This window comes from Manis pentadactyla, chromosome 10, assembly GCF_030020395.1.
Source record: "Manis pentadactyla isolate mManPen7 chromosome 10, mManPen7.hap1, whole genome shotgun sequence".
In the NCBI taxonomy this organism is placed as follows: domain Eukaryota; kingdom Metazoa; phylum Chordata; class Mammalia; order Pholidota; family Manidae; genus Manis; species Manis pentadactyla.
The window spans coordinates 98,865,739-98,888,258 of record NC_080028.1 but is presented as its reverse complement, the minus strand read 5'-3'; the positions used below and the strand labels follow the sequence as shown (position 1 = coordinate 98,888,258).

General features: G+C 38.8%; 1 protein-coding gene across 2 annotated transcripts in view; it reads left to right on the top strand.

Annotated features, from left to right (window-relative positions):
- LMTK2 (lemur tyrosine kinase 2) overlaps positions 1 to 22,520 on the top strand; it is a 115,520-nt gene that overhangs the window by 53,303 nt on the left and 39,697 nt on the right. For both annotated transcript variants that reach the window (XM_036897061.2, XM_036897060.2), the window contains exons 4-6: positions 472 to 545; positions 4,226 to 4,344; positions 12,319 to 12,406. In XM_036897061.2, the coding sequence (XP_036752956.2) occupies positions 472 to 545; positions 4,226 to 4,344; positions 12,319 to 12,406 (281 nt within the window). The remainder of the gene's footprint in view (positions 1 to 471; positions 546 to 4,225; positions 4,345 to 12,318; positions 12,407 to 22,520) is intronic.

The following is a 22,520-nucleotide window of genomic DNA, read 5'->3' as shown; positions in this document are numbered from 1 at the left end:
AGAAATATTGTCAGTTTTCAAACTTGAAACTGTTTTGGCATTGTTAGTTTAAAAAAGGTGTTTTATTAGTACCAGCTGTGCTAAAGGATGTATTAATTATCTTATCTGTGGTCATTATTTCACAATGTTTGTGTAAGTATATATATAATTCATATGTATATCTCTATATAAGTTATACACATTAAACATGTATATTTTATTTGCCAATAAAAAAAAATTGTATACATGATGTAACAGTATGGTCGATCCTTGAACAGCACAGGTTTGAACTGTGCAGATCCACTTGTCACTGATTTTTTTTCTTCAGTAAATACAGTTTTTGTAATGTAAAAAAAAAAGGTGTTTTATGTCTTCATTCTACCTTTATTAGCACAAGCATTAAATTTATGTTACTGTCTATACTTTATAGGTTATATGTTTATCATTTGTTTCAGTTAAATACTTATATTTCTAATGTTCTTTTACCAACAGAAGGCTTGAAGTCTCAAGTTGCCCGCCACAGTCTAAACTATATACAGGAAATTGGAAATGGCTGGTTTGGAAAGGTAAAATGTTCACATTCATTTTTTTTCCCTTTCAGCTGTACTGTTTAGAATTTAAAGCTGATTAAGAATTACACTGTGTGACATCCCACATTCTTTCTCATGCCAATTGAGTTTCCCCATTGCCCCTGGAAGCACCAGGGGATGTGAGCTCCCGCCCTTTGGTGTGTTAAGTTTTTACAAGAGGTTTTTTATTCATATATGAGAGACTTTTCCAATTGTTGGAATAAGAACAGTAAGAGGGGAAAAAGGCTGGAATTTTAGGAGGATTTTTACCTTCTTCGGATTAAATTAATTATTCATTGTTTTGTTCTTCTCCCTCTTCTCCTCTTCCCCTTATGTAGCTTAAACCATTTTAGAATTTAGGTAGATAGTAAGTATTATTAAAATGGCAATCATTGCAAAGAAGTGTTGTTTCTCATAGCCTGTCAGGTGACTTGTAGTAACAGGACTTGGTGATCTTCTTACCAGTGATGGTTCAGAGGGAATACTCTCACTATAACAACAGTTCCCATGAAGTAGCAGGCGTTCTCTGTAAAGGGTTCCTGGCTGAGTGCTGATGGCATCATAAGCAGGGCCGTCAAGGAGGGAAGATGTGTTTGCCCTGTAGTCAGGTCTTATGCTTCTTGTCTTTCCATTCAGAGTTGTTTGTCAGTTCTGTGTGTCTCATGTTCTCCAAACTCTGTTACCAAATCTTGTAAGCCATTTAGCAAAACCTGTCATGTATCAGACATTGTTCTTGGTCCTGGGGGTACAGTATGAAGGAAGATGAGTAAGAAAGGGCCTGGCCTGTGGACTGTGGGGAATATAGCAGCAAACGAGATAGAACCCTTGACCTGATGAAGCTGATGTTTCTTGTGGGGATGGGGATGATCAGACAGTAGACAGTCAGTAGTAGGAGACAGGCTCTGAGGGGTGTAGGGGAGCCAGGTGATTTGAGGTACATGCATTTAGAGACTTTAACTTTGGCTGAGCATGAGATGGGAAAGTACTCCGGTATGAGAGGGGAATGACATAATCTGGTTTACCTTTGAAAAGGATCACTCTGGCAGATAAGTTGTAGAGGACCACGGGGAGAGCTGGGAAAGTGGTTTGAACACTACTGCAGTTATTCAGGGAGAGAGTAAGGTAGGCTTAAACCCGGATGATAGCATGGGGTGGTGAGAAGTCTTGTGACTTAAAATTGATTTTCAAATAAAAGCATACAGGACTTGGGATGGATCAGATTAAGGGTCCAGAGGAAGGGAGTCAAGGAAGACTGTTTATGGCCTAATTGGTGACAAAAGTGGAGTTGCCCTCAAATAGGAAAAGACTAAGGAGAAGCATGTGTGGAGGGGGAAGCCAGGAGTTCACTTTTGCATATGTTAGGTGTGAGGTGGCTCTTAGACATGCAAATTGAGATATTAAGTGGGCAGTTGGAAATGCAAATCTAGAGCTCAAGAGAGAGATTTCTGGCCCAAGATACGAATTTGGAAGAACTCAGTATATAGATGGTGTTTAAAGGCATGAGACTAGATGAACTCATGGAGCATGTGAATGGAGAGGAGTAGAGCAGGCACAAGGACTGCGTTGAGGGTCTGTAGCTTGGAAGGCTAGTGCAGTCAGGGAGAACCAGCACAGGGAACTGAGAAGAGTCCACAGTGAGCAGAGGGAGATGCCAGAGAGAGGAGCACTCTGAAAGTCTGTGAAGGAGGAGTTGCAAGAAGGTGAATTGTAGTTAATGCTGCTGACAGACTGGGGAGGAAGAGGGCCCAACAACGTGAGGTTCATGGTATCCCCATGAGAGGCTGCTTAAGGTCACAGCCTCGTGTGGAGAAGGTGGAGACAGCATTTAGAAAACTGTGGAGGAGTTTTACTCCAAAAGGGAGCAGAGATATGGAGTATTAGCTGTTTGAGACCTTGCCAAGGGCCAAGGGAAAGTTTTTTGATCTTTTTTTTGTAGGATACACAGCAATTTCAGCATGTTTACATTAGAAGGGGAGAAACTGATAATGCAGGAGAGAGAGAAGTAGGGTAATTGTAGGAGGGATCCATAGCACTTCTGTAGAATTCAGGAGCAGGGACAGTCTCTCTCTTGAAATGGGAGCAAATCTAGAGGGTGTGGATGTAGGTGCAGATGGATTTGGTGTTGAAATGAATCGTTCACTTCTCATTATTTTAATTGGTACACAGGACACTAGTTTTTTAAGGATTAAAAACATGCCTTGGAAGTTTGGATAGGAGGAGAAGGTGTGAAAGTCCTCTGGGAAGCATGTCAACTTGGAAATGCAGGGGGATGAGAGGCAGTGCAAAGGACCTGCACAAATTTAAAATGAGGCTAATCATTGTGGTTGTTTGTTTTTTGTCTACTTTTGGTGTTCTTTATTGTAGGGAGGTTGTTGAATTTGAGCAGCACTGGGCTGAGCTACTATACCTCAGCAAGAGGGGCAAAGGGATGATGACCATGAAAGGGCGTGGGGTCTGAGCTGTCAGGGAGGCAGAGAGGCCCTTTGTGAGGCAGGATGGGGGACTGGTGGTATCGTTTAAGGGATTGGGAGGGCAAGCTGTGCACTTGTTGGATTAGATGGTAAAGTAAGTGAGCTTGCAATCAAAGAACTGGTAGAGAAATTGTTAAAATTCAGGGATTTGAACATAAATATAATTAGCTAGGTCAAGACCCATGGGAATATTTACTGAGTTGGGGTTATAGATATTGGACTTGCGGTCAAAGAATTGAGAGTTCAAGGTGTTGAATGAATTATCCCTTCAGGTTGAACACTAAGGATGATAAAGGCAATGGTGGAAAGAGTGTTACAATAGTCTACTAATTATTCTTTTTTTGATATTTATATTTTAAAAAATACTCCTTTTTTGGAATTGATATATGAGTTTAGGCTTAATAAATAAGTACAAGTGGATTATTTGAAACCAAGAAAATGAATTAATTATCAGAATGTCTTGTTCTGTTCATTTTTCTGCCCTACATTCCTAATAAACACATAGAATCCTATTCAAGTTCTTACTCTCTACTTCCAGGGCATTAAAATTAATCTGTTTTACAAAAATATAAAAAGCTATGTTAAAAGTAAGCCTTTTAGTTTTGATCATTCTCAAATAAAAACTTTTACTTCCTCATTTTCATTTTAAATACTGTATTTTGGAATACCGTTTCAATGTCTGATCTTATATCTAATATTTCACTTGTATCTTGGTCTTATTTTCATTCATTTTGTGTTTTAATGAAATTTATTTTCCCTGTGTTTTTACTGAAGTTTTAGTACAAGATAAAGGCCTAGAATAACTGGGGTGCCATGGGCTTTTAAAGTTACCCTGCAGTGATAGTTCGTAAGTTGGCTGTTGGTCAGTTTACTTCCTCAAATGTGAAGGAGGCAAAAAGACAAAACTCAGCTGAAGTGTTTTTGAGAAGCACTTGAGTTGGTTTGATCTCTTCTGTAATGTCAGTAATTTCCATGAGAGTATAATACATTTTTTTAAGTAAATAGAAGAGAAATACGTATCATGAATGTTGTAAATATCTGATAGTTTAAACCTGAAGGAAAATATTTCAGTTTTCTAAGCTTTTTGTGCAGTAGTATTTAAAATAATAAAAGGCTATCTTCCTGTTGCTTAATTAATTTTCCTGTATAGTCACTCTTCTTTCCCATTTTGGTGGAAGTGAAATGAAAACTGTTCTTTGGCTTTAGGTCCTCCTTGGAGAGATTTATACGGGCACTAGTGTGGCGAGAGTGATAGTGAAGGAGTTAAAAGCAAGTGCAAGCCCAAAGGAACAGGACACTTTTTTGAAAAATGGAGAACCTTACTAGTAAGTAAACCTTAGTATGTGTTATATAAATGTAGTCTGTGGTTTGTTGAAAATAAGGTGTTTAAAATTACTTGGGATTTCTGCTTGCAAAATACACAATTTAAATAAGATCAAGAGTCTCATAAGACCCAGAATGTCCAGGTTTCAGTCAAAATCACTCATCATTCCAAGAAGCAAGAGAACTCAACTCAAATAAGGAAAGACAACAGATACTGACACCAAGAGGACAGAGATGTGAGGATTATCTGTCTGACAAGGATTTTAAAGCAACCGTCATAAAAATGCTTCAGTGAGCAATTAAATTATAGCACCCTTGTAACAAATGAGAAAAGAGTCTCAGCAAAGAAACAGAAGATATAAAGAAGACTTAAATGGAAATTTGACAACTGAAAAATATAACAGCTGAAATAAAAAAAACCTCAGTGGATGGGCTCAACAGCAGAATGGAGATGACAGAGGAAAGAATCCGTGAAGATGACTGTAAGACAGTAGCTATTGCCTGGTTTGAACAACAAAGAGAAAGTCGACTTTAAAAAAAAAACAGAGCCTCGGTGACATGGGGGACCGTAACAAAAGAGCTAACATTAATGTCACAGACTTTGTGGATGAGAATAGATTTTTAAAAAGCTAGGTCTGAAAAATATTTGAAGAAATATTAGCTAAAAATCTTCCAAATTTGAAAGATTTCAAATATATGTATATTTGAAACCTACAGATTTCAAGCTGACCAAACCTCAAACAGGATAAAGCAGAAATGTCCCTGCCGAGACGCACTATAGTCAAACTTATGAAAACTGAAGACCTACGGAATGTCTTGAAAGCAGGGAGAAAGAAACAACACCTTTCCTTTGTTGGGGGTTACTTTAGAAAAGAGGAGAAGTCTCAAATAGTAATGTAAGTTCATACGTTAAGAAACTAGAAAAGGAAAGGAAAAATGAACTCAAAGCAAATGGAAGGAAATAAATAATAGAGTAAGAGCAGATACCAATAAAATGGAAAACAAAAACAATAGATAAAGTCAATGAAACATAAATCTGGCTCTTTAGAAAGATAATAAAACTGGCAAACCTCTAGCAAGGCTGATAGAGAAAGATGCAGGTTACCTATAACAGGGTGATAGAGGGAGTCACTGTAGACCCTACAGAAGGATAGTAAAGGACAAACACCGCTATATGTATATTTGACACCTTACATGAAATGAACTGATTCCTCAAAACACAAAAACCACCACAGCTCACCCAGTATGAATGAAATAGATTATTTGAACCAGAACCATAGTATTAAATGGAATTTGCAACTTAAAAAACTCTCAAAAAGAATCCCCAGGCTTAGACAGTTTTGCTGGAAAATTCTCCAGAACATTAAAAAAATTTTTTTTATTAAATTATTGATATACGCTCTTATGAAGGTTTCACATGAAAAAACAATGTGGTTACTACATTTACCCATATTATCAAGTCCCCCCCCATAGCCCAAGGCAGGCACTGTCCATCAGTGTAGTAAGATGCCACAGATTCACTATTTGCCTTCTCTGTGCTACACTGTTTTCCCCGTGATCCCCCACATCATGTGTACTAAACATACTACTACTCAATCCCCTACTCCGTCCCTCCTCACCCACCCTCCCACACCCCTCCCCTTTGGTAACCACTAGTCCCTTCTTGGAGTCTCTCAGTCTGCTGCTATTTTGTTCCTTCAGTTTTGCTTCATTGTTGTCCTCCACAAATGAGGGAAATCATTTGGCACTTGTCTTTCTCGGCCTGGCTTATTTCACTGAGCATAAAACCCTCTAGCTCCATCCATGTTGTTGCAAATGGTCAGATTTGTTTTCCTCTTATGGCTGAATAATATGCCATTGTGTATATGTACCACATCTTTATCCATTCATCTACTGATGGACACTTAGGTTGCTTCCATATCTTGGCTATTGTAAAAAGTGCTGCGATAAACATAGGGGTGCATATGTCTTTTTGAATCTGAGAAGCTGTATTCCTTGGTTAAATTCCAAGGAGTGGGATTCCCAGGTCAAACGGTATTTCTATTTTTAGTTTTTTGAGGAACCTTCATACTGCTTTCCACAGTGGTTGAACTAGCTTACATTCCCACCAACAGTGTAGGAGGGTTCCCCTTTCTCCACATCCTCGCCAGCATTTGTTGTTCTTAGTCTTTCTGATGCTGGCCATCCTTATTGGTGTGAGGCGATATCTCATTGTGGTTTTAATTTGCATTTCCCTGATGATTAGTGATGTGGAGCATCTTTTCATGTGTCTGTTGGCCATCTGAATTTCTTCTTTGGAGAACTGTCTCTTCATATCCTCTGCACATTTGTTAATCAAGTTATTTGCTTTTTGGGTGTTGAGGTGTGTAAGTTCTTTATGTATTTTGGATGTTAACCCCTTGTTTGATATGTCATTTACAAATATATTCTCCCATACTTTAGGATGCCTTTTTATTCTGTTGATAGTGTCCTTTGCTGTACAGAAACTTTTTAGTTTGATGTAGTTCCATGAATTCATTTTTGTTTTTGTTTTCCTTGCTTGAGGAGATGCGTTCAGGAAGAAGTTGCTCATACTTATATTCAGGAGATGTTTGCCTACGTTGTCTTCTAAGAGCTTTATGGTTTCATAACTTACATTCAGGTCTTTGATCCATTTCAAGTTTACTTTTGTGTATGGAGTTAAACAATAATCCAGTTTCATTCTCTTGCATGTAGCTGTCCAGTTTTGCCAACACAGCTGTTGAAGAGGCTGTCATTTCCCCATTTTATGTCCATGGCTCCTTTATCATATATTAATTGACCATATATGGTTGGGTTTATATTAGGGCTCTCTAGTCTGTTCCATTGGTCTATGGGTCTGTTCTTTCCCAGTACCAAATTGTCTTGATTACTGTGGCTTTGTAGTAGCACTTGAAGTTGGGGAGCATAATCCCCCCAGCTTTATTCTTCCTTCTCAGGATGGCTTTGGCTATTTGGGATCTTTGGTGGTTCCATATGAAGTTTAGAACGATTTTCTCTAGTTTGTTGAAGAATGCTGTTGGTATTTTGATATAAATTGCATTGAATCTGTAGATTGCTTTAGGCAGGATTACCATTTTGACAATATTCTTCCTATCCATGAGCACGGACGTGTTTCCATTTATTGGTATCTTCTTTAATTTCTCTTGTGAGTGTCTTGTGGTTTTCAGAGTATAGGTCTTTCACTTCTTGGTTAGGTTTATTCCTAGGTATTTTATTTTTTTTGATGCAACTGTGAATAGAATTCCTGCTTTCTCTCTCTGCTAATTCACTGTTAGTGTATAGGGATGCCACAAATTTCTGCATATTAATTTTATATCCTGCAACTTTGCTGAATTCAGATATTAGATCTAGTAGTTTTGGAGTGGAGTCTTTAGGGTTTTTTACGTACAATATCATGTCATCTGCAAACAGGGACAGTTTAACTTCTTCCTTGCCAATCTGGATGCCTTTTATTTCTTTGTGTTGTCTGATTGCTGTGGGTAGGACCTCCAGTACTATGTTGAATAGAAGTGGGGAGAGTGGGCATCCTTGTCTTGTTCCCAATCTTAAAGGAAAAGCTTTCAGCTTCTTGCTGTTAAGTATAATGTTTGCTGTGGGTTTGTCATATATGGCCTTTATTATGTTGAGGTACTTGCCCTCTATACCCATTTTGTTAAGAGTTTTTATCATGAATGGATGTTGAATTTTGTCAAATGCTTTTTCAGCATCTATGGAGATGATCATTTGGTTTTTGTCCTTCTTTTTGTTGATGTGGTGGATGATGTTGATGGATTTTTGAATGTTGTACCATCCTTGCATCCCTGGAATAAATTGTACTTGATTATGATGAATGATCTTTTTGATGTATTTTTGAATTCAGTTTGCTAATATTTTGTTGAGTATTTTTACATCTATGTTCATCTGGGATATTGGTCTGTAATTTTCTTTTTTTGTGGTGTCTTTGCCTGGTTTGGGTATTAGAATGATGCTGGCCTCATAGAATGAGTTTGGAAGTATTCCCTCTTCTTCTACTCTTTGGAAAACTTTAGGGAGGATGGGTATTAGGTCTTCACCTCATGTTTGATAAAATTCAGTGGTGAAGCCGTCTGGTCTAGGGGTTTTGTTCTTAGGTAGGTTTTTGATTACCAGTTCAATTTCGTTGCTGGTAATTGGTCTGTTTAGATTTTCTGTTTCTTTCTGGGTAAGCCTCTGTAGGTTGTATTTTTCTAGAAAGTTGTCCATTTCTTGTAGGTTATCCAGTTTGTTAGCATATAATTTTTCATAGTATTCTCTAATAATTCTTTGTATTTCTGAGGTGTCCATAGTGATTTTGCCTTTCTCATTTCTGATTCTGTTTATATGTGGATTCTCTTTTTTTCTTGATAAGTCTGGCCAAGGGTTTATCTATTTTGGTTATTTTCTCAAAGAACCAGCTCTTAGTTTCATTAATTTTTTCTATTGTTTTATTCTTCTCAATTTTATTTATTTCTTCTCTGATCTTTATTTTGTCCCTCCTTCTGCTGACTTTGGGCCTCCCTCATTTGTTCTTCTTTTTCCAGTTTCAATATTGTGAATTTAGACTATTCATTTGGGATTGTTTTTCCTTCTTTAAATAGGCCCGGATTGCTGTATACTTTCCTCTTAGAACTGCCTTTGCTGCATCCCACAGAAGTTGGGGCATTGTGCTGTTGTTTTCATTTGTCTCCATATATTGCTTGATCTCTATTTTAATTTGGTCATTGATCCATTGATTATTTAGGAGTATGTTGTTAAGCCTCCATGTGTTTGTGAGCCTTTTTGCTTTCTTTGTATAATTTATTTCTAGTTTTATACCTTTGTGATCTGAGAAGTTGGTTGGTACAATTTCAATCTTTTGAATTTATTGAGGTTCTTATTGTGGTCTAGTATGCGGTCTATTCTGGAAAATGTTCCATGTGCCCTTGAGAAGAATGTGTATCCTGCTGCTTTTGTGTGGAATGTTCTATAGATGTCTGTTAGGTCCATCTGTTCTAATGTGTTGTTCAGTGCCTCTGTGTCCGTACTTATTTTCTGTCTGGTTGATCTGTCCTTTGGAGTGAGTGTTGTGTTGAAGTCTCCTAAAATGAATGCATTGCATTCTATTTGCCCCTTTAATTCTGTTAGTATTTGTTTCTCATATGTAGGTGCTCCTGTGTTGGGTGCATAGATATTTATAATGGTTATATCTTGTTGGTTTGACCCCCTTTATCATTATGTAATGTCCTTCTTTGTCTCTTGTTGCTTTCTTTGTTTTGAAGTCTATTTTGTCTGATACAAGTACTGCAACACCTGCTTTTTTCTCCCTATTGTTTGCAGGAAATATCTTTTTCCATTCCTTCACTTTTAGTCTGTGTATGTCTTTGGGTTTGAAGTGAGAGACTCTTCCAAACCTCATGTCTTACATACAGATTAATTCTGTGGATCATAGATTTAAAAGTAAAATGTAAATCCATAAAACTTACAGAATATAACAAAGTCTTGGGTCCTTGGCCTTGATAAAAGAGTTTTATAGACCCAACAGCAAAAACATAATCTGTTTTTTTTAAATGGATAAGTTGGTACCATCAAAATTAAAAAATATTTGCTCTGTGAGAGGCCCTGCTTAGAGGATGAAAAGACAAGCTACGGACTGGGACAGAGTATTTGCAAGCCGCATATCTTGACATAGGACTCACACCTAGGATTTGTAAAGAGTTCTCAGGACTCAGCAGTAAAAAAAAACAAAAGTAAAGTAATCCAAAGACATTGAAGCATGTAACGAAAGAGACTATATGGGTAGTGGGTAACTACATGAAAAGATATTCAGCATCACTAACCATAGGTAATTATGATCATGATGAGATACCACTCTGCAAGCATTAGACTTGTGACACCACTAGGTGTTGATGAGAATGTGGAGAAGCTGGATCTCTCTTATATTGCTAGCAGGGTCATAAAATGGTACAGCCACTCTGAAACCAGTTCAGCAGTCTGTTAAAAAACTAAACGTACACTTAACATAGGTGTTAGTCAGGGTCCTCTAGAGAAGCCGAACCAATAGAATCTGTAGGTAGAATTGGAGACCAGCAAATGCAAAATCTGCAAGGCGGGCCAGCAGGCAGGAAATGCAGGGAAGAGCTGCTGTTTCTATTCAAGTCCAAGGCCCTTGTTGGCAGAATTCCTTCTTCACTGAGGAAAGTTATCAGTCTTTGTCCTAGTAGGTCTTCAGCTGATTGGATGAAGGCTTGTCCACATTATGGAGCACAATTTACTTTACTGGAGCACAGTCTGCTTTACTGAAAGTCCAGTGATGTCAATGAAAATTTCATCTAAAAATACCCTCACAGAAACATCCAGTATAGTATTTGACCAAATATCTGGGCACTTTGGCCCAGCCAAACTGACACAAAATTAGCCATCACATCCTGTAACTCAGCTATCATACTCCTGATCATTTATGTCAGAGAAATGAAAACTTATTTCCACCCAGAAACCCATACATGGTCTTGGGAGCTTTATCTGTAATAGTCCAAAATTGGAAAAACTATAATACCCCCCAGGAGGCGAATGGTTAAACAAACTGTGGTACAGTAGTCCCCCTTTATCCTAGGGGCGCATATTTCAAGATCCCCATGGATGTCAGCAGATGCCTGAAACTGCAGATCATACCAAACTGTGTGTAAACTGTGTTTTTTCATATATATACATATCTATGATAAGGTTTATCACAGTAAGGGATTAACAATAATAAAACAGAACAGTTATAATAACATACAGTAATACAAGCTATGGGAATGTGATTGGTCTCCTCTCAGAATTTCTCACTGTACTATACTCACCCTTTCTGTGATGGTGTGGCATGAAGAGAGATGATAAAATGCCCACATGATGAGATGAACTGAGGTGAATGATGTCAACTGACAGCATTAGGCCACTACCGACCTTCTGACTCATTGGGAGGATCATCTGCTTGGACCTTGGGTAACTGAAACCACAGACAGTGGAACCACAGATGAGAGGGCCCAACTTTTGTACATTTGCACTGTGGAATACTTGGCAGTACAAAGAAATGAACTATAGATAACATGCAACAACTTGGATAACTCAGGGGCATTGTGTTGAGTGAGTCAATCTGAAAAGGCCACCTACCATATGATTCCATTTATATAATACTCTCAAAATTAGAATATTATGGTAACAAAGCAGATTAGTGGTTGCCAGGTCTTGGGGAGGGAGGAGAGGGACAAGGAGGTGGGTGTGACTAAATGGGGGGAGGAGGAATCTTGGTGGTGATGGAGCAGTTATGTGTTTCTGTTGAGGTGGCAGTTGCGTGAGTCTACACGTGTGGTGGTGGGACATTGAAGCACATGCACACACCATGTCTCAGTGGCAGATCCCTGGTTTTAGTCCTGCATTGGCACATGTCATATGTAACCAGTGGGGGAGACTGGGGAGGGGAACATGGGACTTCTGTCCTGTCTTTGTAACTTACTGTTCTATTAATTCATGATTTAAAAAAAACTATGTTGGCATATCTTTTTTTTTAAGCTTTATTTTGGACAAAATATTTTCCAAAAAGAGTTGGCATATACTGTAGAAATTTATGGAAATAGTATATAAGGTCAGTAGCCTGAGGAGTAACTGAATTATTTAATGTGTGGATTGAAAGCTTATTGAATTTGTATTTATAGTCTGCCTTCTTTTAAATGCTGCTTCAAAGTGGTATCTCTAAGTTTAATTATTAAACTTAAAGATGCTTACATTAGGAGTTCTATTTTAATTTGTTGAAAATGTCTGATTGGCTTTGATTTATTTGATCATTAGATAACTTAGAATACATCTGTTACAGACAATCTTAATGTGCTATTTTTGGTCTGTCATATTGAAGTCATTATGAGTGTTAGAATTTGGGTTACTGCTTGAACAATTTCACACACATGCCTCCCTAATGAACAGTGCTGTGACTTTATTTTTACCAGTATTCTTCAGCATCCGAATATTCTCCAGTGCATTGGACAGTGTGTAGAAGCAATTCCCTATCTTTTGGTGTTTGAGTTCTGTGACTTGGTAAGTTTTCAGTAGAAATTCAAGGTCAGGCATTTGAAATGTTATACCCAAGAGTTTTTTGACACAGAAGTGCTGGATGAGGAATGAGCAGCTCTCATGTCTGTCCTCCATATTAAGAATTGTATGATGTATTAGTTGATTACTTTTGATAATAGTATTAGCTGATGCCTACATAAGTCTTTCATACTCCATCGCAATGCTAAGCCATTTGCATGGCATTTCCACATTTAATCATATTTGTCCACACTTTACATATGATTAAAAAGGGTCATGGAAATTAAGAAAATGTTGTATGTCAAGTATACGACAGAGCCAGAGGTGGGGTCAAAGTTTGCCCTTCCTGACAATTTGAGGTCCTCACTTCAACTAGGCATTTGAAACACTTACCACATAAGGGAGCTCAAGAAACTCCTTACTTACATCATACCCATAGCATGTCAACCTCTAAAAATAGTAAGTGTGTGTAATAACATTTATATTTTTAAGTAATTAGATGACTTATTTCTTAATGTAAAATGAATAGCCTGATTTTCTAGTATGATAGTATTTTTTTATTGAGATTTATAGTTGGAAGAATTGTGCAGTTTTTATGTATAAATGTTATGTGTAAATTTCCTGTAAATATCTTTTTTTAAGCTGGTTTTGATTACTGTACTGTCAGTTTTCAGAATATTAAAACGTCCTTGACTGTGCACAGAAAAGTGGGGGCACGACAAAACAAATCCCCAATTAGTTCAGACAGTATTTTCAGCTGGTAAAATTGAAAGAGAGCAGTAAACATCGGGAGTTTTTGTTAATTCCTAAATGTGATTCCAGTATCTCTCATTGTCAGAGGTAGTTAATTCTAAAGAAAAATTAAGAAACTTGATGTATTCGCTTTCACTGAATTACTTTGTAGTAACTCTCCAGATCTCTGTGACTAATACGATAAGAACAAAATGGTTCTCTCTTGTCATAAGTGTTGACTCTAGGTCGTTTGCAGCTCTGTTCCAGCTATATCCAGCTTCACCCCAGGTCCATGTGTTGTGTATCTGTAGATGCTGTGGGCTGGGGGTGGGGGATGTGTGTTCTGGTGTTCTATACAGGGTATCTGTATGTCTTGGGTCAAGTTTATGAGTTAGTTCAAGTCTGTATCCTGATTTGGAAGGGTGGGGATAGAAGGGGCTTGAGTCCGTTTTGTGTCAGTTACTGAGAGGCATAGTAAAATGTGCTCTATGGATTTTTCCTTAAAATTCTAGTAATTTTTGCTTTATATTTTGGTAACCTGTTGTGATATGGATACAAACTGAGAATTGACAGAACTTCCTATAATTTGAACCTTTCATCAATATGAAGGGGCTGTCTTTAAGATTAAGAGCATTAATCAGGATAAAGTTGAGTTTTACTGATATTAATAATTATACCAACTTTCTTTTGGTTAGTTTCCCTGATTTATCTCTGTCATCATTTTCTCTGGTTTACATCTCTTATAAATAACTTACTGTTAAAATTTTATTAATCTATCTTGGACACAACATGGAACATATACCATTTACTACCAGATGTTTGGGATTTTATGTACCTATTTTACTTTTCCCTGCCTATTTCAATTCTTTTTTGGTTTTTTCTAGCCTTTTGGATTCTTGATTTTTTTTTTTCCTTTAGTTTTTCCCATATACTAGTTTGGATTTTAGATGCTGTTTCTTAATTTTGTATTGGTTACACTGGAAGTTACAACATGCATATTTAACTTAAAGAGTCTAAAATTACAATTTTAACTGTCCTTCAAAGAAGCTGGCACCTCAGTAGAGTTCTCTCCATGTAAGGGAACCTGGAGATACACCTAATTTCCGTGCCATCCCCACATTTCTTCCATCATGGAGGGCGTTTATTTATTAACAGTAGTTGTGGAAAGGCAGCATGCTGCATTCAAGGAATAGAGAGAGAATATGGTCATTGTCCTCTAAGTCTCCTACTTAAAGGGAGCAGACATGTGAGAATTGCCATCTAGCCTGATAAATTAATTATTAGAGGCATGAGAACTAAGAGGAAGGAGTTCTCAGTGGCATCTCTGGTAGTTTTATTGCATATTATATTTTGTTTTGATTATCTCAGTATTATCAGAGTTATAATATTTATGTTCTTCAGTTATTATGATATGAAAATAGCTCCTTTTAGGCCAGTTCTTTGTGACCTAATATGATAGGTAATTCCTGAGCTGACACAGTGTTTGAGAGAAAAAGACTGTAAGGATGGATTTTATGTGATGAGACGAGTCTGCTTGTCAGAGCTTTATTTTTCTGAGACATTTAATGATACCTGTTTGGGGTTCCTAAACTCCTGGTACTGGTTATAAATAACAAAACACTCTTCGTGAGTGAACATAACAGAAATACAGCAGGAATCAGCATCTACTTGAAATATTATGTTTCCAGGCTAATTGAGGTGGTATATAAAACTGTCCCATGTATTCTGGCATTTTCCTATTCTTCTTCACTTTCCATGTTCGCTCCTGAAAGCTTTATTAGCAACATTGTTACTAGTATTTTTCCTGGAATGGTACAAGACTGGATGCTCAGCTTAATGTTTCTTTCTGGGTGGGTTTAGTTTTTAGTGCTATTCTAATTTATTTTTTAATGAAGCTACCTTTTCTTTTTGGAAGTAGTAGTTTAACCTACTCTGTAGGAAAGCACTAAAACTTTGCAAATTACACTAGTAACTCCATACATTTAGCACAAGTGAGCCAGTATTCACAAGATTGTATTCTTTGTGTCTTTGTCATTGTACAGACATTTTTATGTAAATATAATGAACCTATTTTTTTGTTAACATTCTTTCTATATAGTTTTTCCATAATACTTTTAGACCTCAGATTTAAATACATAGTCTCCAAGTACTTAATTATTTGAAGCATATTAACTTATCTACATTTGGCTTTCATATTTTGGGGTGAAGATTATGCATACAACACCCCAGAATAAACAAACATAACTTCCTGAAACATGTTTTATATGATCCACCTAAGTCGTATCAGGGAAACGTTCTCTCCTGAAGGCTGAAAGGGCCTCGTCCCCACCAGAAGCTTTTCTGGGAAGTGCAGAGCTAGTACCTCTTTTTAATTTACGTGTACTGCCCAGTGGTACATTGATCAACAATAAAATTTAAGGAACAATAATTGTTCCTCAAAAAATTAAAATAGAATTACCCTATGATCTAGCAATCTCACTTCTAGGTACATATGTCCAAAATAATTGAAGGCTGGATCTCACAGAAATATTTGCACACTATGTTCACAGCAGTGTTATTCACAATGCCAGGAGGTCAAAGCAGCCCAAGTGTCCATCAGCAGATGAACAGACACAGGTCTATCCACTCAGTGGAATATTAATGAGCCTTGAAAAGGAAGGAAATTCTGGCACCTACAATGTGGATAAAGCTTGAGGGCGTTATGCACAGTGTAATAAACCAAATCACAAAAAGACAAATACTGTCCGATTCCATTCAGGTACCTAAAGTAATGAAGCCTATTGAGTCAGAAAGTAGAACGGTGGGTGCGGGGCAGGAGATGGACGATGGGGAGTTAGGGTTTAATGGGGACAGTTTTGCTCTGGGAAGATGGAAGAGTGCTTTTGGATGCACGGTGGTGGTGGCTGTATGACAGTGTGAATGTGTGTGATGCTTCTCACCTGGACCCTTAGGAATGGTTCAGGTGGTAATTTTATGTGACGAGTTTTTTACCACAGTAAAAAAAACTGATGATTACCTACTATTATTTAAGCTGTTAGCTGTTCTAGGAGGAGGGTAGTATGCCCTTGGGAAATCTGTTGGTCCGTGCTTGAAACTGCCAGTCTCATATCAAAATAAATGGGGTTAACCTGGGAATCCCTCTGCCTTGCCTAGTAGCACGAGGTCATGTCATGGGCTGTTTCATGCTCTTCCCCTCCAGGCCCTAGTAGACTTCAGAGGGGGCAGATCCTCCAGCAGCAAGAACTGGGGCCTTGAAAGGGTCACTGGCTCTGAAGTCCAGCTCTCTGGGCTCTGTATGTGCAGAGACCGTGTGGCAGGAACAGTCAGGTGGTGTCACCCTGGAGAGCCAGAGAGGGCACACGCCTGCAGGGACATACCCACCACACACCAAAGCCTTGCCTCGACACTGAGCCCGTGCCCAGCTGGGATGCCTGAAGACCTGCCCAGAAATGGGCCAGCCCAAGCAGAGGGGCGTCATCCAGGGCAAAACCGCCCACTGGCAAGGGTCCAGAGGAGAGGGCAGTGCCCAGGCGTGGCCACAGGCAGGTGCAGCCACAGGGAAAGGAGCTGCTATCTTCATGTGGTCTTAGTAGGTCCAGAGCTCAGTGAGAAACATGGGCCTTTTCATTCGTCACCAGCCAGTGACTGTGATTGATGGTAACAGAATCTTCTAAGTAGAAAAGGGAGGATATTTCTGCCCTTAAGTAATTCCTTGTAAGATGCAGTTATCAGTCTGTTTTTGAAAAGCACTTTATCTTGCCATTTTTTTTGGTATCATTTATCTACAATTACATGAGGAACATTATGTTTACTAGACTCCTCCTTTCACCAGGTCTCCCCCACATACCCCATTAGTCACTGTCCGTCAGCGTAGTGAGATGCTGTGATCACTACTTGTCTTCTCTGTGTTGCACAGCCCTCCCCGTGCCCCCACACACATTATAAATGCTAATCGTAAGGCCCCCTTTATTCTCCCCCCTCTTCTCCCTCCCTTCCCACCCATCCTCCCCAGTCCCTTTCCCTTTGGTAACTGTTAGTCCATTCTTGGGTTCTGTGATTCTGCTGCTGTTTTGTTCCTTCAGTTTTTCCTTTGTTCTCATACTCCACATATAAGTGAAATCATTTGGTACTTCTCTTTCTCCACCTGGCTTATTTCACTGAGCATAATACCCTCTAGCTCCATTCTTGTTGTTGCAAATGGTAGGATTTGTTTTCCTCTTATGGCTGAATAATATTCTATTGTGTATATGTACCATATCTTCTTTATCCATTCATCTACTGATGGACACTTAGGTTGCTTCCATTTCTTGGCTATTGTAAATAGTGCTGAGATAAACATAGGGGTGCATCTGTCTTTTTCAAACTAGGCTGCTGTATTCTTAGGGTAAATTCCTACGAGTGGAATTCCTGGGTCAAATGGTATGTCTATTTTGAGCTCTTTGAGGAACCTCCATACTGCTTTCCACAGTGGTTGAACTAATTTACATTCCCACCAGCAGTGTAGGAGGGTTCCCCTTTCTCCACAACCTCACCACCATTTGTTGTTTGTCTTTTGGATGGTGGCAATCCTTAGTGGTGTGAGGTGATTTCTCATTGTGGTTTTAATTTCCACTTCTCTAATGACTAGCGATGTGGAGCATCTTTTCATGTGTCTGTTGGCCATTTGAGTTTCTTCTTTGGTGAACTGTCTGTTCCGCTCCTCTGACCATTTTTTAATTGGATTGTTTGCTTTATGTTTGTTGTGGTGTGTGAGCTCTTTATATATTTTGGATGTCAACCCTTTATCAGATCTGTCATTTATGAATATATTCTCCCATACTGCAGGATGCCTTTTTGTTCTATTGGTGGTGTCCTTTGCCCTACAGAAGCTTTTCAGCTTGATATAGTCCCACTTGTTCATTTTTGCTTTTGTTTCCCTTGCCCGGGGATATATGTTCATGAAGAAGTTGCTCATGTTTATGTCCAAGAGATTTTTGCCTATGTTTTTTTCTAAGAGTTTTATGGATTCATGACTTACATTCAGGTCTTTGATCCATTTGGAGTTTACTTTTGTGTATGGGGTTAGACAGTGATCCAGTTTCATTCTCCTACATGTAGCTGTCCAGTTTTGCCAACATCAGCTGTTGAAGAGGCTGTCATTTCCCCATTGTATGTCCATGGCTCCTTTATCATCTATTAATTAACCATATTTTTTGGGTTAATATCTGGACTCTCTATTCTATTCCACTGGTCTGTGGGTCTGTTCCTGTGCCAGTACCAAATTGTCTTAGTTACTGTGGCTTTGTAGTAGAACTTGAATTCAGAAGTGAGATCCTCCCTGCTTTGTTCTTCCTTCTCAGGATTGCTTTGGCTATTCAGGGTCTTTTGTGGTTCCATATGAATTTTAGAACTGTTTGTTCCAGTTTGTTGAAGAATGCTGTTGGTATTTTGATAGGTATTGCATTGCATCTGTAGATTGCTGTGGCTAGGACCTCCAGTACTATGTTGAATAACAGTGGGGAGAGTGGGCATGCCTGTCTTGTTCCCAAACTCAGAGGAAAAGCTTTCAGCTTCTCACTGTTCAGTATGATGTTGGCTGTGGATTTGTCATATATGGCCTTTACTATGTTGAGGTACTTGCCCTCTGTACCCATTTTGTTGAGAGTTTTTATCATGAATGGATGTTGAATTTTTTCAAATGCTTTTTCAGTGTCTATGGAGATGATCATGTGGTTTTTGTCCTCCTTTTTGTTGATGTGGTAGATGATGTTGATGGATTTTCGAATGTTGTACCATCCTTGCATCCCTGAGATGAATCCCACTTGATCATGGTGTATGATCCTCTTGATGTATTTTTGAATTCGGTTTGCTAATATTTTGTTGAGTATTTTTGCATCTGTGTTCATCAGGGATATTGGTTTGTAATTTTCTTTTTTGGTGGGGTCTTTGCCTGGTTTTGGTATTAGGGTGATGTTGGCTTCATAGAATGAGTTTGGGAGAATTCCCTCCTCTTCTATTTTTTGGAAAACTTTAAGGAGAATGAGTATTATATCTTCTCTGTGTGTCTGATAAAATTCTGAGGTAAATCCATCTGGCCGGGTTTTTTGTTCTTGGGTAGTTTTTTGATTACTGCTTCAATTTCACTGCTGGTAATTGGTCTGTTTAGATTTTGTGTTTCTTCCTTGGTCAGTCTTGGAAGGTTGTATTTTTCTAGGAAGTTGTCCATTTCTTCTAGGTTTTGCAGCTTGTTAGCATATAGGTTTTCATAGTATTCTCTAATAATTCTTTATATTTCTGTGGGGTCTGTTGTGATTTTTTCCTTTCTCGTTTCTGATTCTGTTGATGTGTGTTGATTCTCTTTTTCTCTTAATAAGTCTGGCTAGAGGCTTATCTATTTTGTTTATTTTCTCAAAGAACCAGCTCTTGGTTTCACTGATTTTTACTATTGTTTTATTCTTCTTAATTTTATTTATTTCTTCTCTGATCTTTATTATGTCCCTCCTTCTGCTGACTTTAGGTCTCATTTGTTCTTCTTTTTCCAATTTTGATAATTGTGACTTAAGACTATTCATTTGGAATTGTTCCTCCTCCTTTAAATATGCCTGGATTGCTATATACTTTCCTCTTAAGACTGCTTCGCTGCATCCCACAGAAGTTGGGGCTTTGTGTTGTTGTTGTCATTTGTTTCCATATATTGCTTGATCTCTATTTTAATTTGGTCATTGATCCATTGATTATTTAGGAGCATGTTGTTAAGCCTCCATGTGTTTGTGAGCCTTTTTGTGTTCTTCGTACAATTTAGTTCTAGTTTTATTCCTTTGTGGTCTGAAAAGTTGGTTGGTAGAATTTCAGTCTTTTTGAATTTATTGAGGCTCTTTTTGTGGCCTAGTATGTGGTCTATTCTGGAGAATGTTCCATGTGCACTTGAGAAGAATGTATATCCTGTTACTTTTGGATGTTGAGTTCTATAGATGTCTATTAGGGCCATCTGTTCTAGTGTGTTGTTCAGTGCCTCTGTGTCCTTGCTTATTTTCTGTCTGGTGGATTTGTCCTTTGGAGTGAGTAGTGTGTGGAAGTCTCCTAAAATGAATGCATTGCAGTCTGTTTCCTCCTTTAATTCTGTTAGTATTTGTTTCACATATGTTGGTGCTCCTGTATTGGGTGCATATATATTTATAATCATTATATCCTCTTGTTGAATTGACCCCTTTATCATTATATAATGTTCTTCTTTATCTCTTATGACTTTCTTTGTTTTGAAATCTATTTTGTCTGATACTAGTACTGCAACACCTGCTTTTTTCTCCTTGTTTGCGTGAAACATCTTTTTCCATCCCTTGACTTTTAGTCTGTGCATGTCTTTGGGTTTGAGGTGAGTCTCTTGTTAGCAGCATATAGATGGGTCTTGCTTTTTTATCCATTCTATTACTCTGTGTCTTTTGATTGGTGCATTCAGTCCATTTGCATTTAGTGTGATTATTAAAAGATATGTACTTATTGCCATTGCAGGCTTTAGGTTCATGGTTACCAAAGTTTCAAGGTTAGTTTCTTTACTGTCTTACTGTCTAACTTAACTTGCTTATTGAGCTATTGTAAACACAGTCTGATGATTCTTTATTTCTCTCCCTTCTTATTACTCTTCCTCCATTCTTTGTATGTTAGGTGTTTCTTGTGTGTGTTCTTTTGTGTTTCCTTTGACTGCTTTTGTGGGTAGTTGATTTTATTTTTTACCTTTAATTAGTATTTGATTGTTCCGCTTTCTTTGGTGTGATTTTATTTTCTCTGGTGACATCTGTTTAGCCTTAGGAGTGCTTTCATCTAGAGCAGTCCCTCTAAAATACCCTGTACAGGTGGTTTGTGGGAGGCAAATTCCCTCAACTTTTGCTTGTCTGGGAATTGTTTAATCCCTTCTTCGTATTTAAATGATAGTCGTGCTGGATACAGTATCCTTGGTTCAAGGCCCTTCTGTTTCATTGCATTAAATATATCATGCCATTCTCTTCTGGCCTGTAAGGTTTCTGCTGAGAATTCTGATGATAACCTGATGGGTTTTCCTTTGTAGGTGACCTTTATTCTGTCTCTGGCTGCCTTTAATGCTCTGTCCTTGTCTTTGATCTTTGCCATTTTAATAATTATGTGTCTTGGTGTTGTCCTCCTTGGGTCCCTTCTGTTGGGAGTTCTGTGTGCTCTGTGGTCTGAGCTACTATTTCCTCCCCCAGTTTCAGGAAGTTTTCAGCAATTATTTCTTCAAAGATACTTTCTATCCCTTTTTCTCTCTCTTCTTCTGGTACTCCTATGATGTGAATATTATTCCGTTTCAATTGGTCACACAGTTCTCTTAATATTGTTTCATTCCTGGAGATCCTTTTGTCTCTCTCTCTGTCAGCTTCTATGCGTTCCTGTTTTCTGATTTCTGTTCCATCAATGGCCTCTTGCGTCTCATCCATTCTGCTTTTAAGTCCTTCCAGAGATTGTTTTATTTGTGTATTCTCCCTCCTTAGCTCTTGCATATTTCTCTGCAAGTCCATCAGCATGGTTATGACCTTTATTTTGAATTCTTTTTCAGGAAGAGTGGTTAGGTCTATCTCCCCAGGTTCCCACTCAGGGGAGGATGTCTGTGTGATTCTGGTCTGAATCAAATTCTTCTGCCTTTTCATGGCGATGGGCAGATGGTGCATGTGTCAGCTGGGAGAACAAAATCCCTTCCTGCCTGCTGCTCGTGTTGCTCTCCTGAGAGAACGGTGACCCCTAGCGGCTTTTACTGGGCAGCTGCGCACAGATGGGTTCTCTGATTCTTGCTCTGGCTGCTGTGGAAGAAGCTCTGCCTGGCTACTGTGGGTTTGGCCAGCCTCAGGCTGCTGCTTCACTATGGCGGGGCCTCGCCGGAGGGGGAACGGGCAGGAGGCTTTTTATCACTGTGAGGGGCCTCCTAGCTGCGCTGCTGCCCTGGGGGTTAGGGCGCCCAGAGTTCCCTGGGATTCCCAGCTGCTGGGCTGAGTGTGCCAGGCTGCTTCCGTCCAGCTGTGAGGCCCCTGTCCCTTTAAGTCTTTCAAAAAGCACTCGCTTTTCTTTTGTTCCAGGGGCACCGGTTGTGGGGACCTGTTTGCAGGTTTTACTCTCCCGTTTCCCTAGTATCCAGCACACCATGCATTGTGTGTCTGTGCTTCTGGTGTGGATGGCTAGGGCTGGGTATTTAGCAGTCCTGGGCTCCCTCTCCCTCCCCTTCTTACTCTTCTCCTCCCTCTGGGAGCTGGGGTTGAGGGGGCGCTTGGGTCCTGCCGGGCCATGGCTTGTATCTTACCCCCTTGCAAGGCACTGGGTTCTCGCAGGTGTAGATGTAGCCTGGCTGTTGTCCTGTATATTCTGGTCTCTCTTTTAGGAATAGTTGTATTTTTTGTATTTTCAAAAA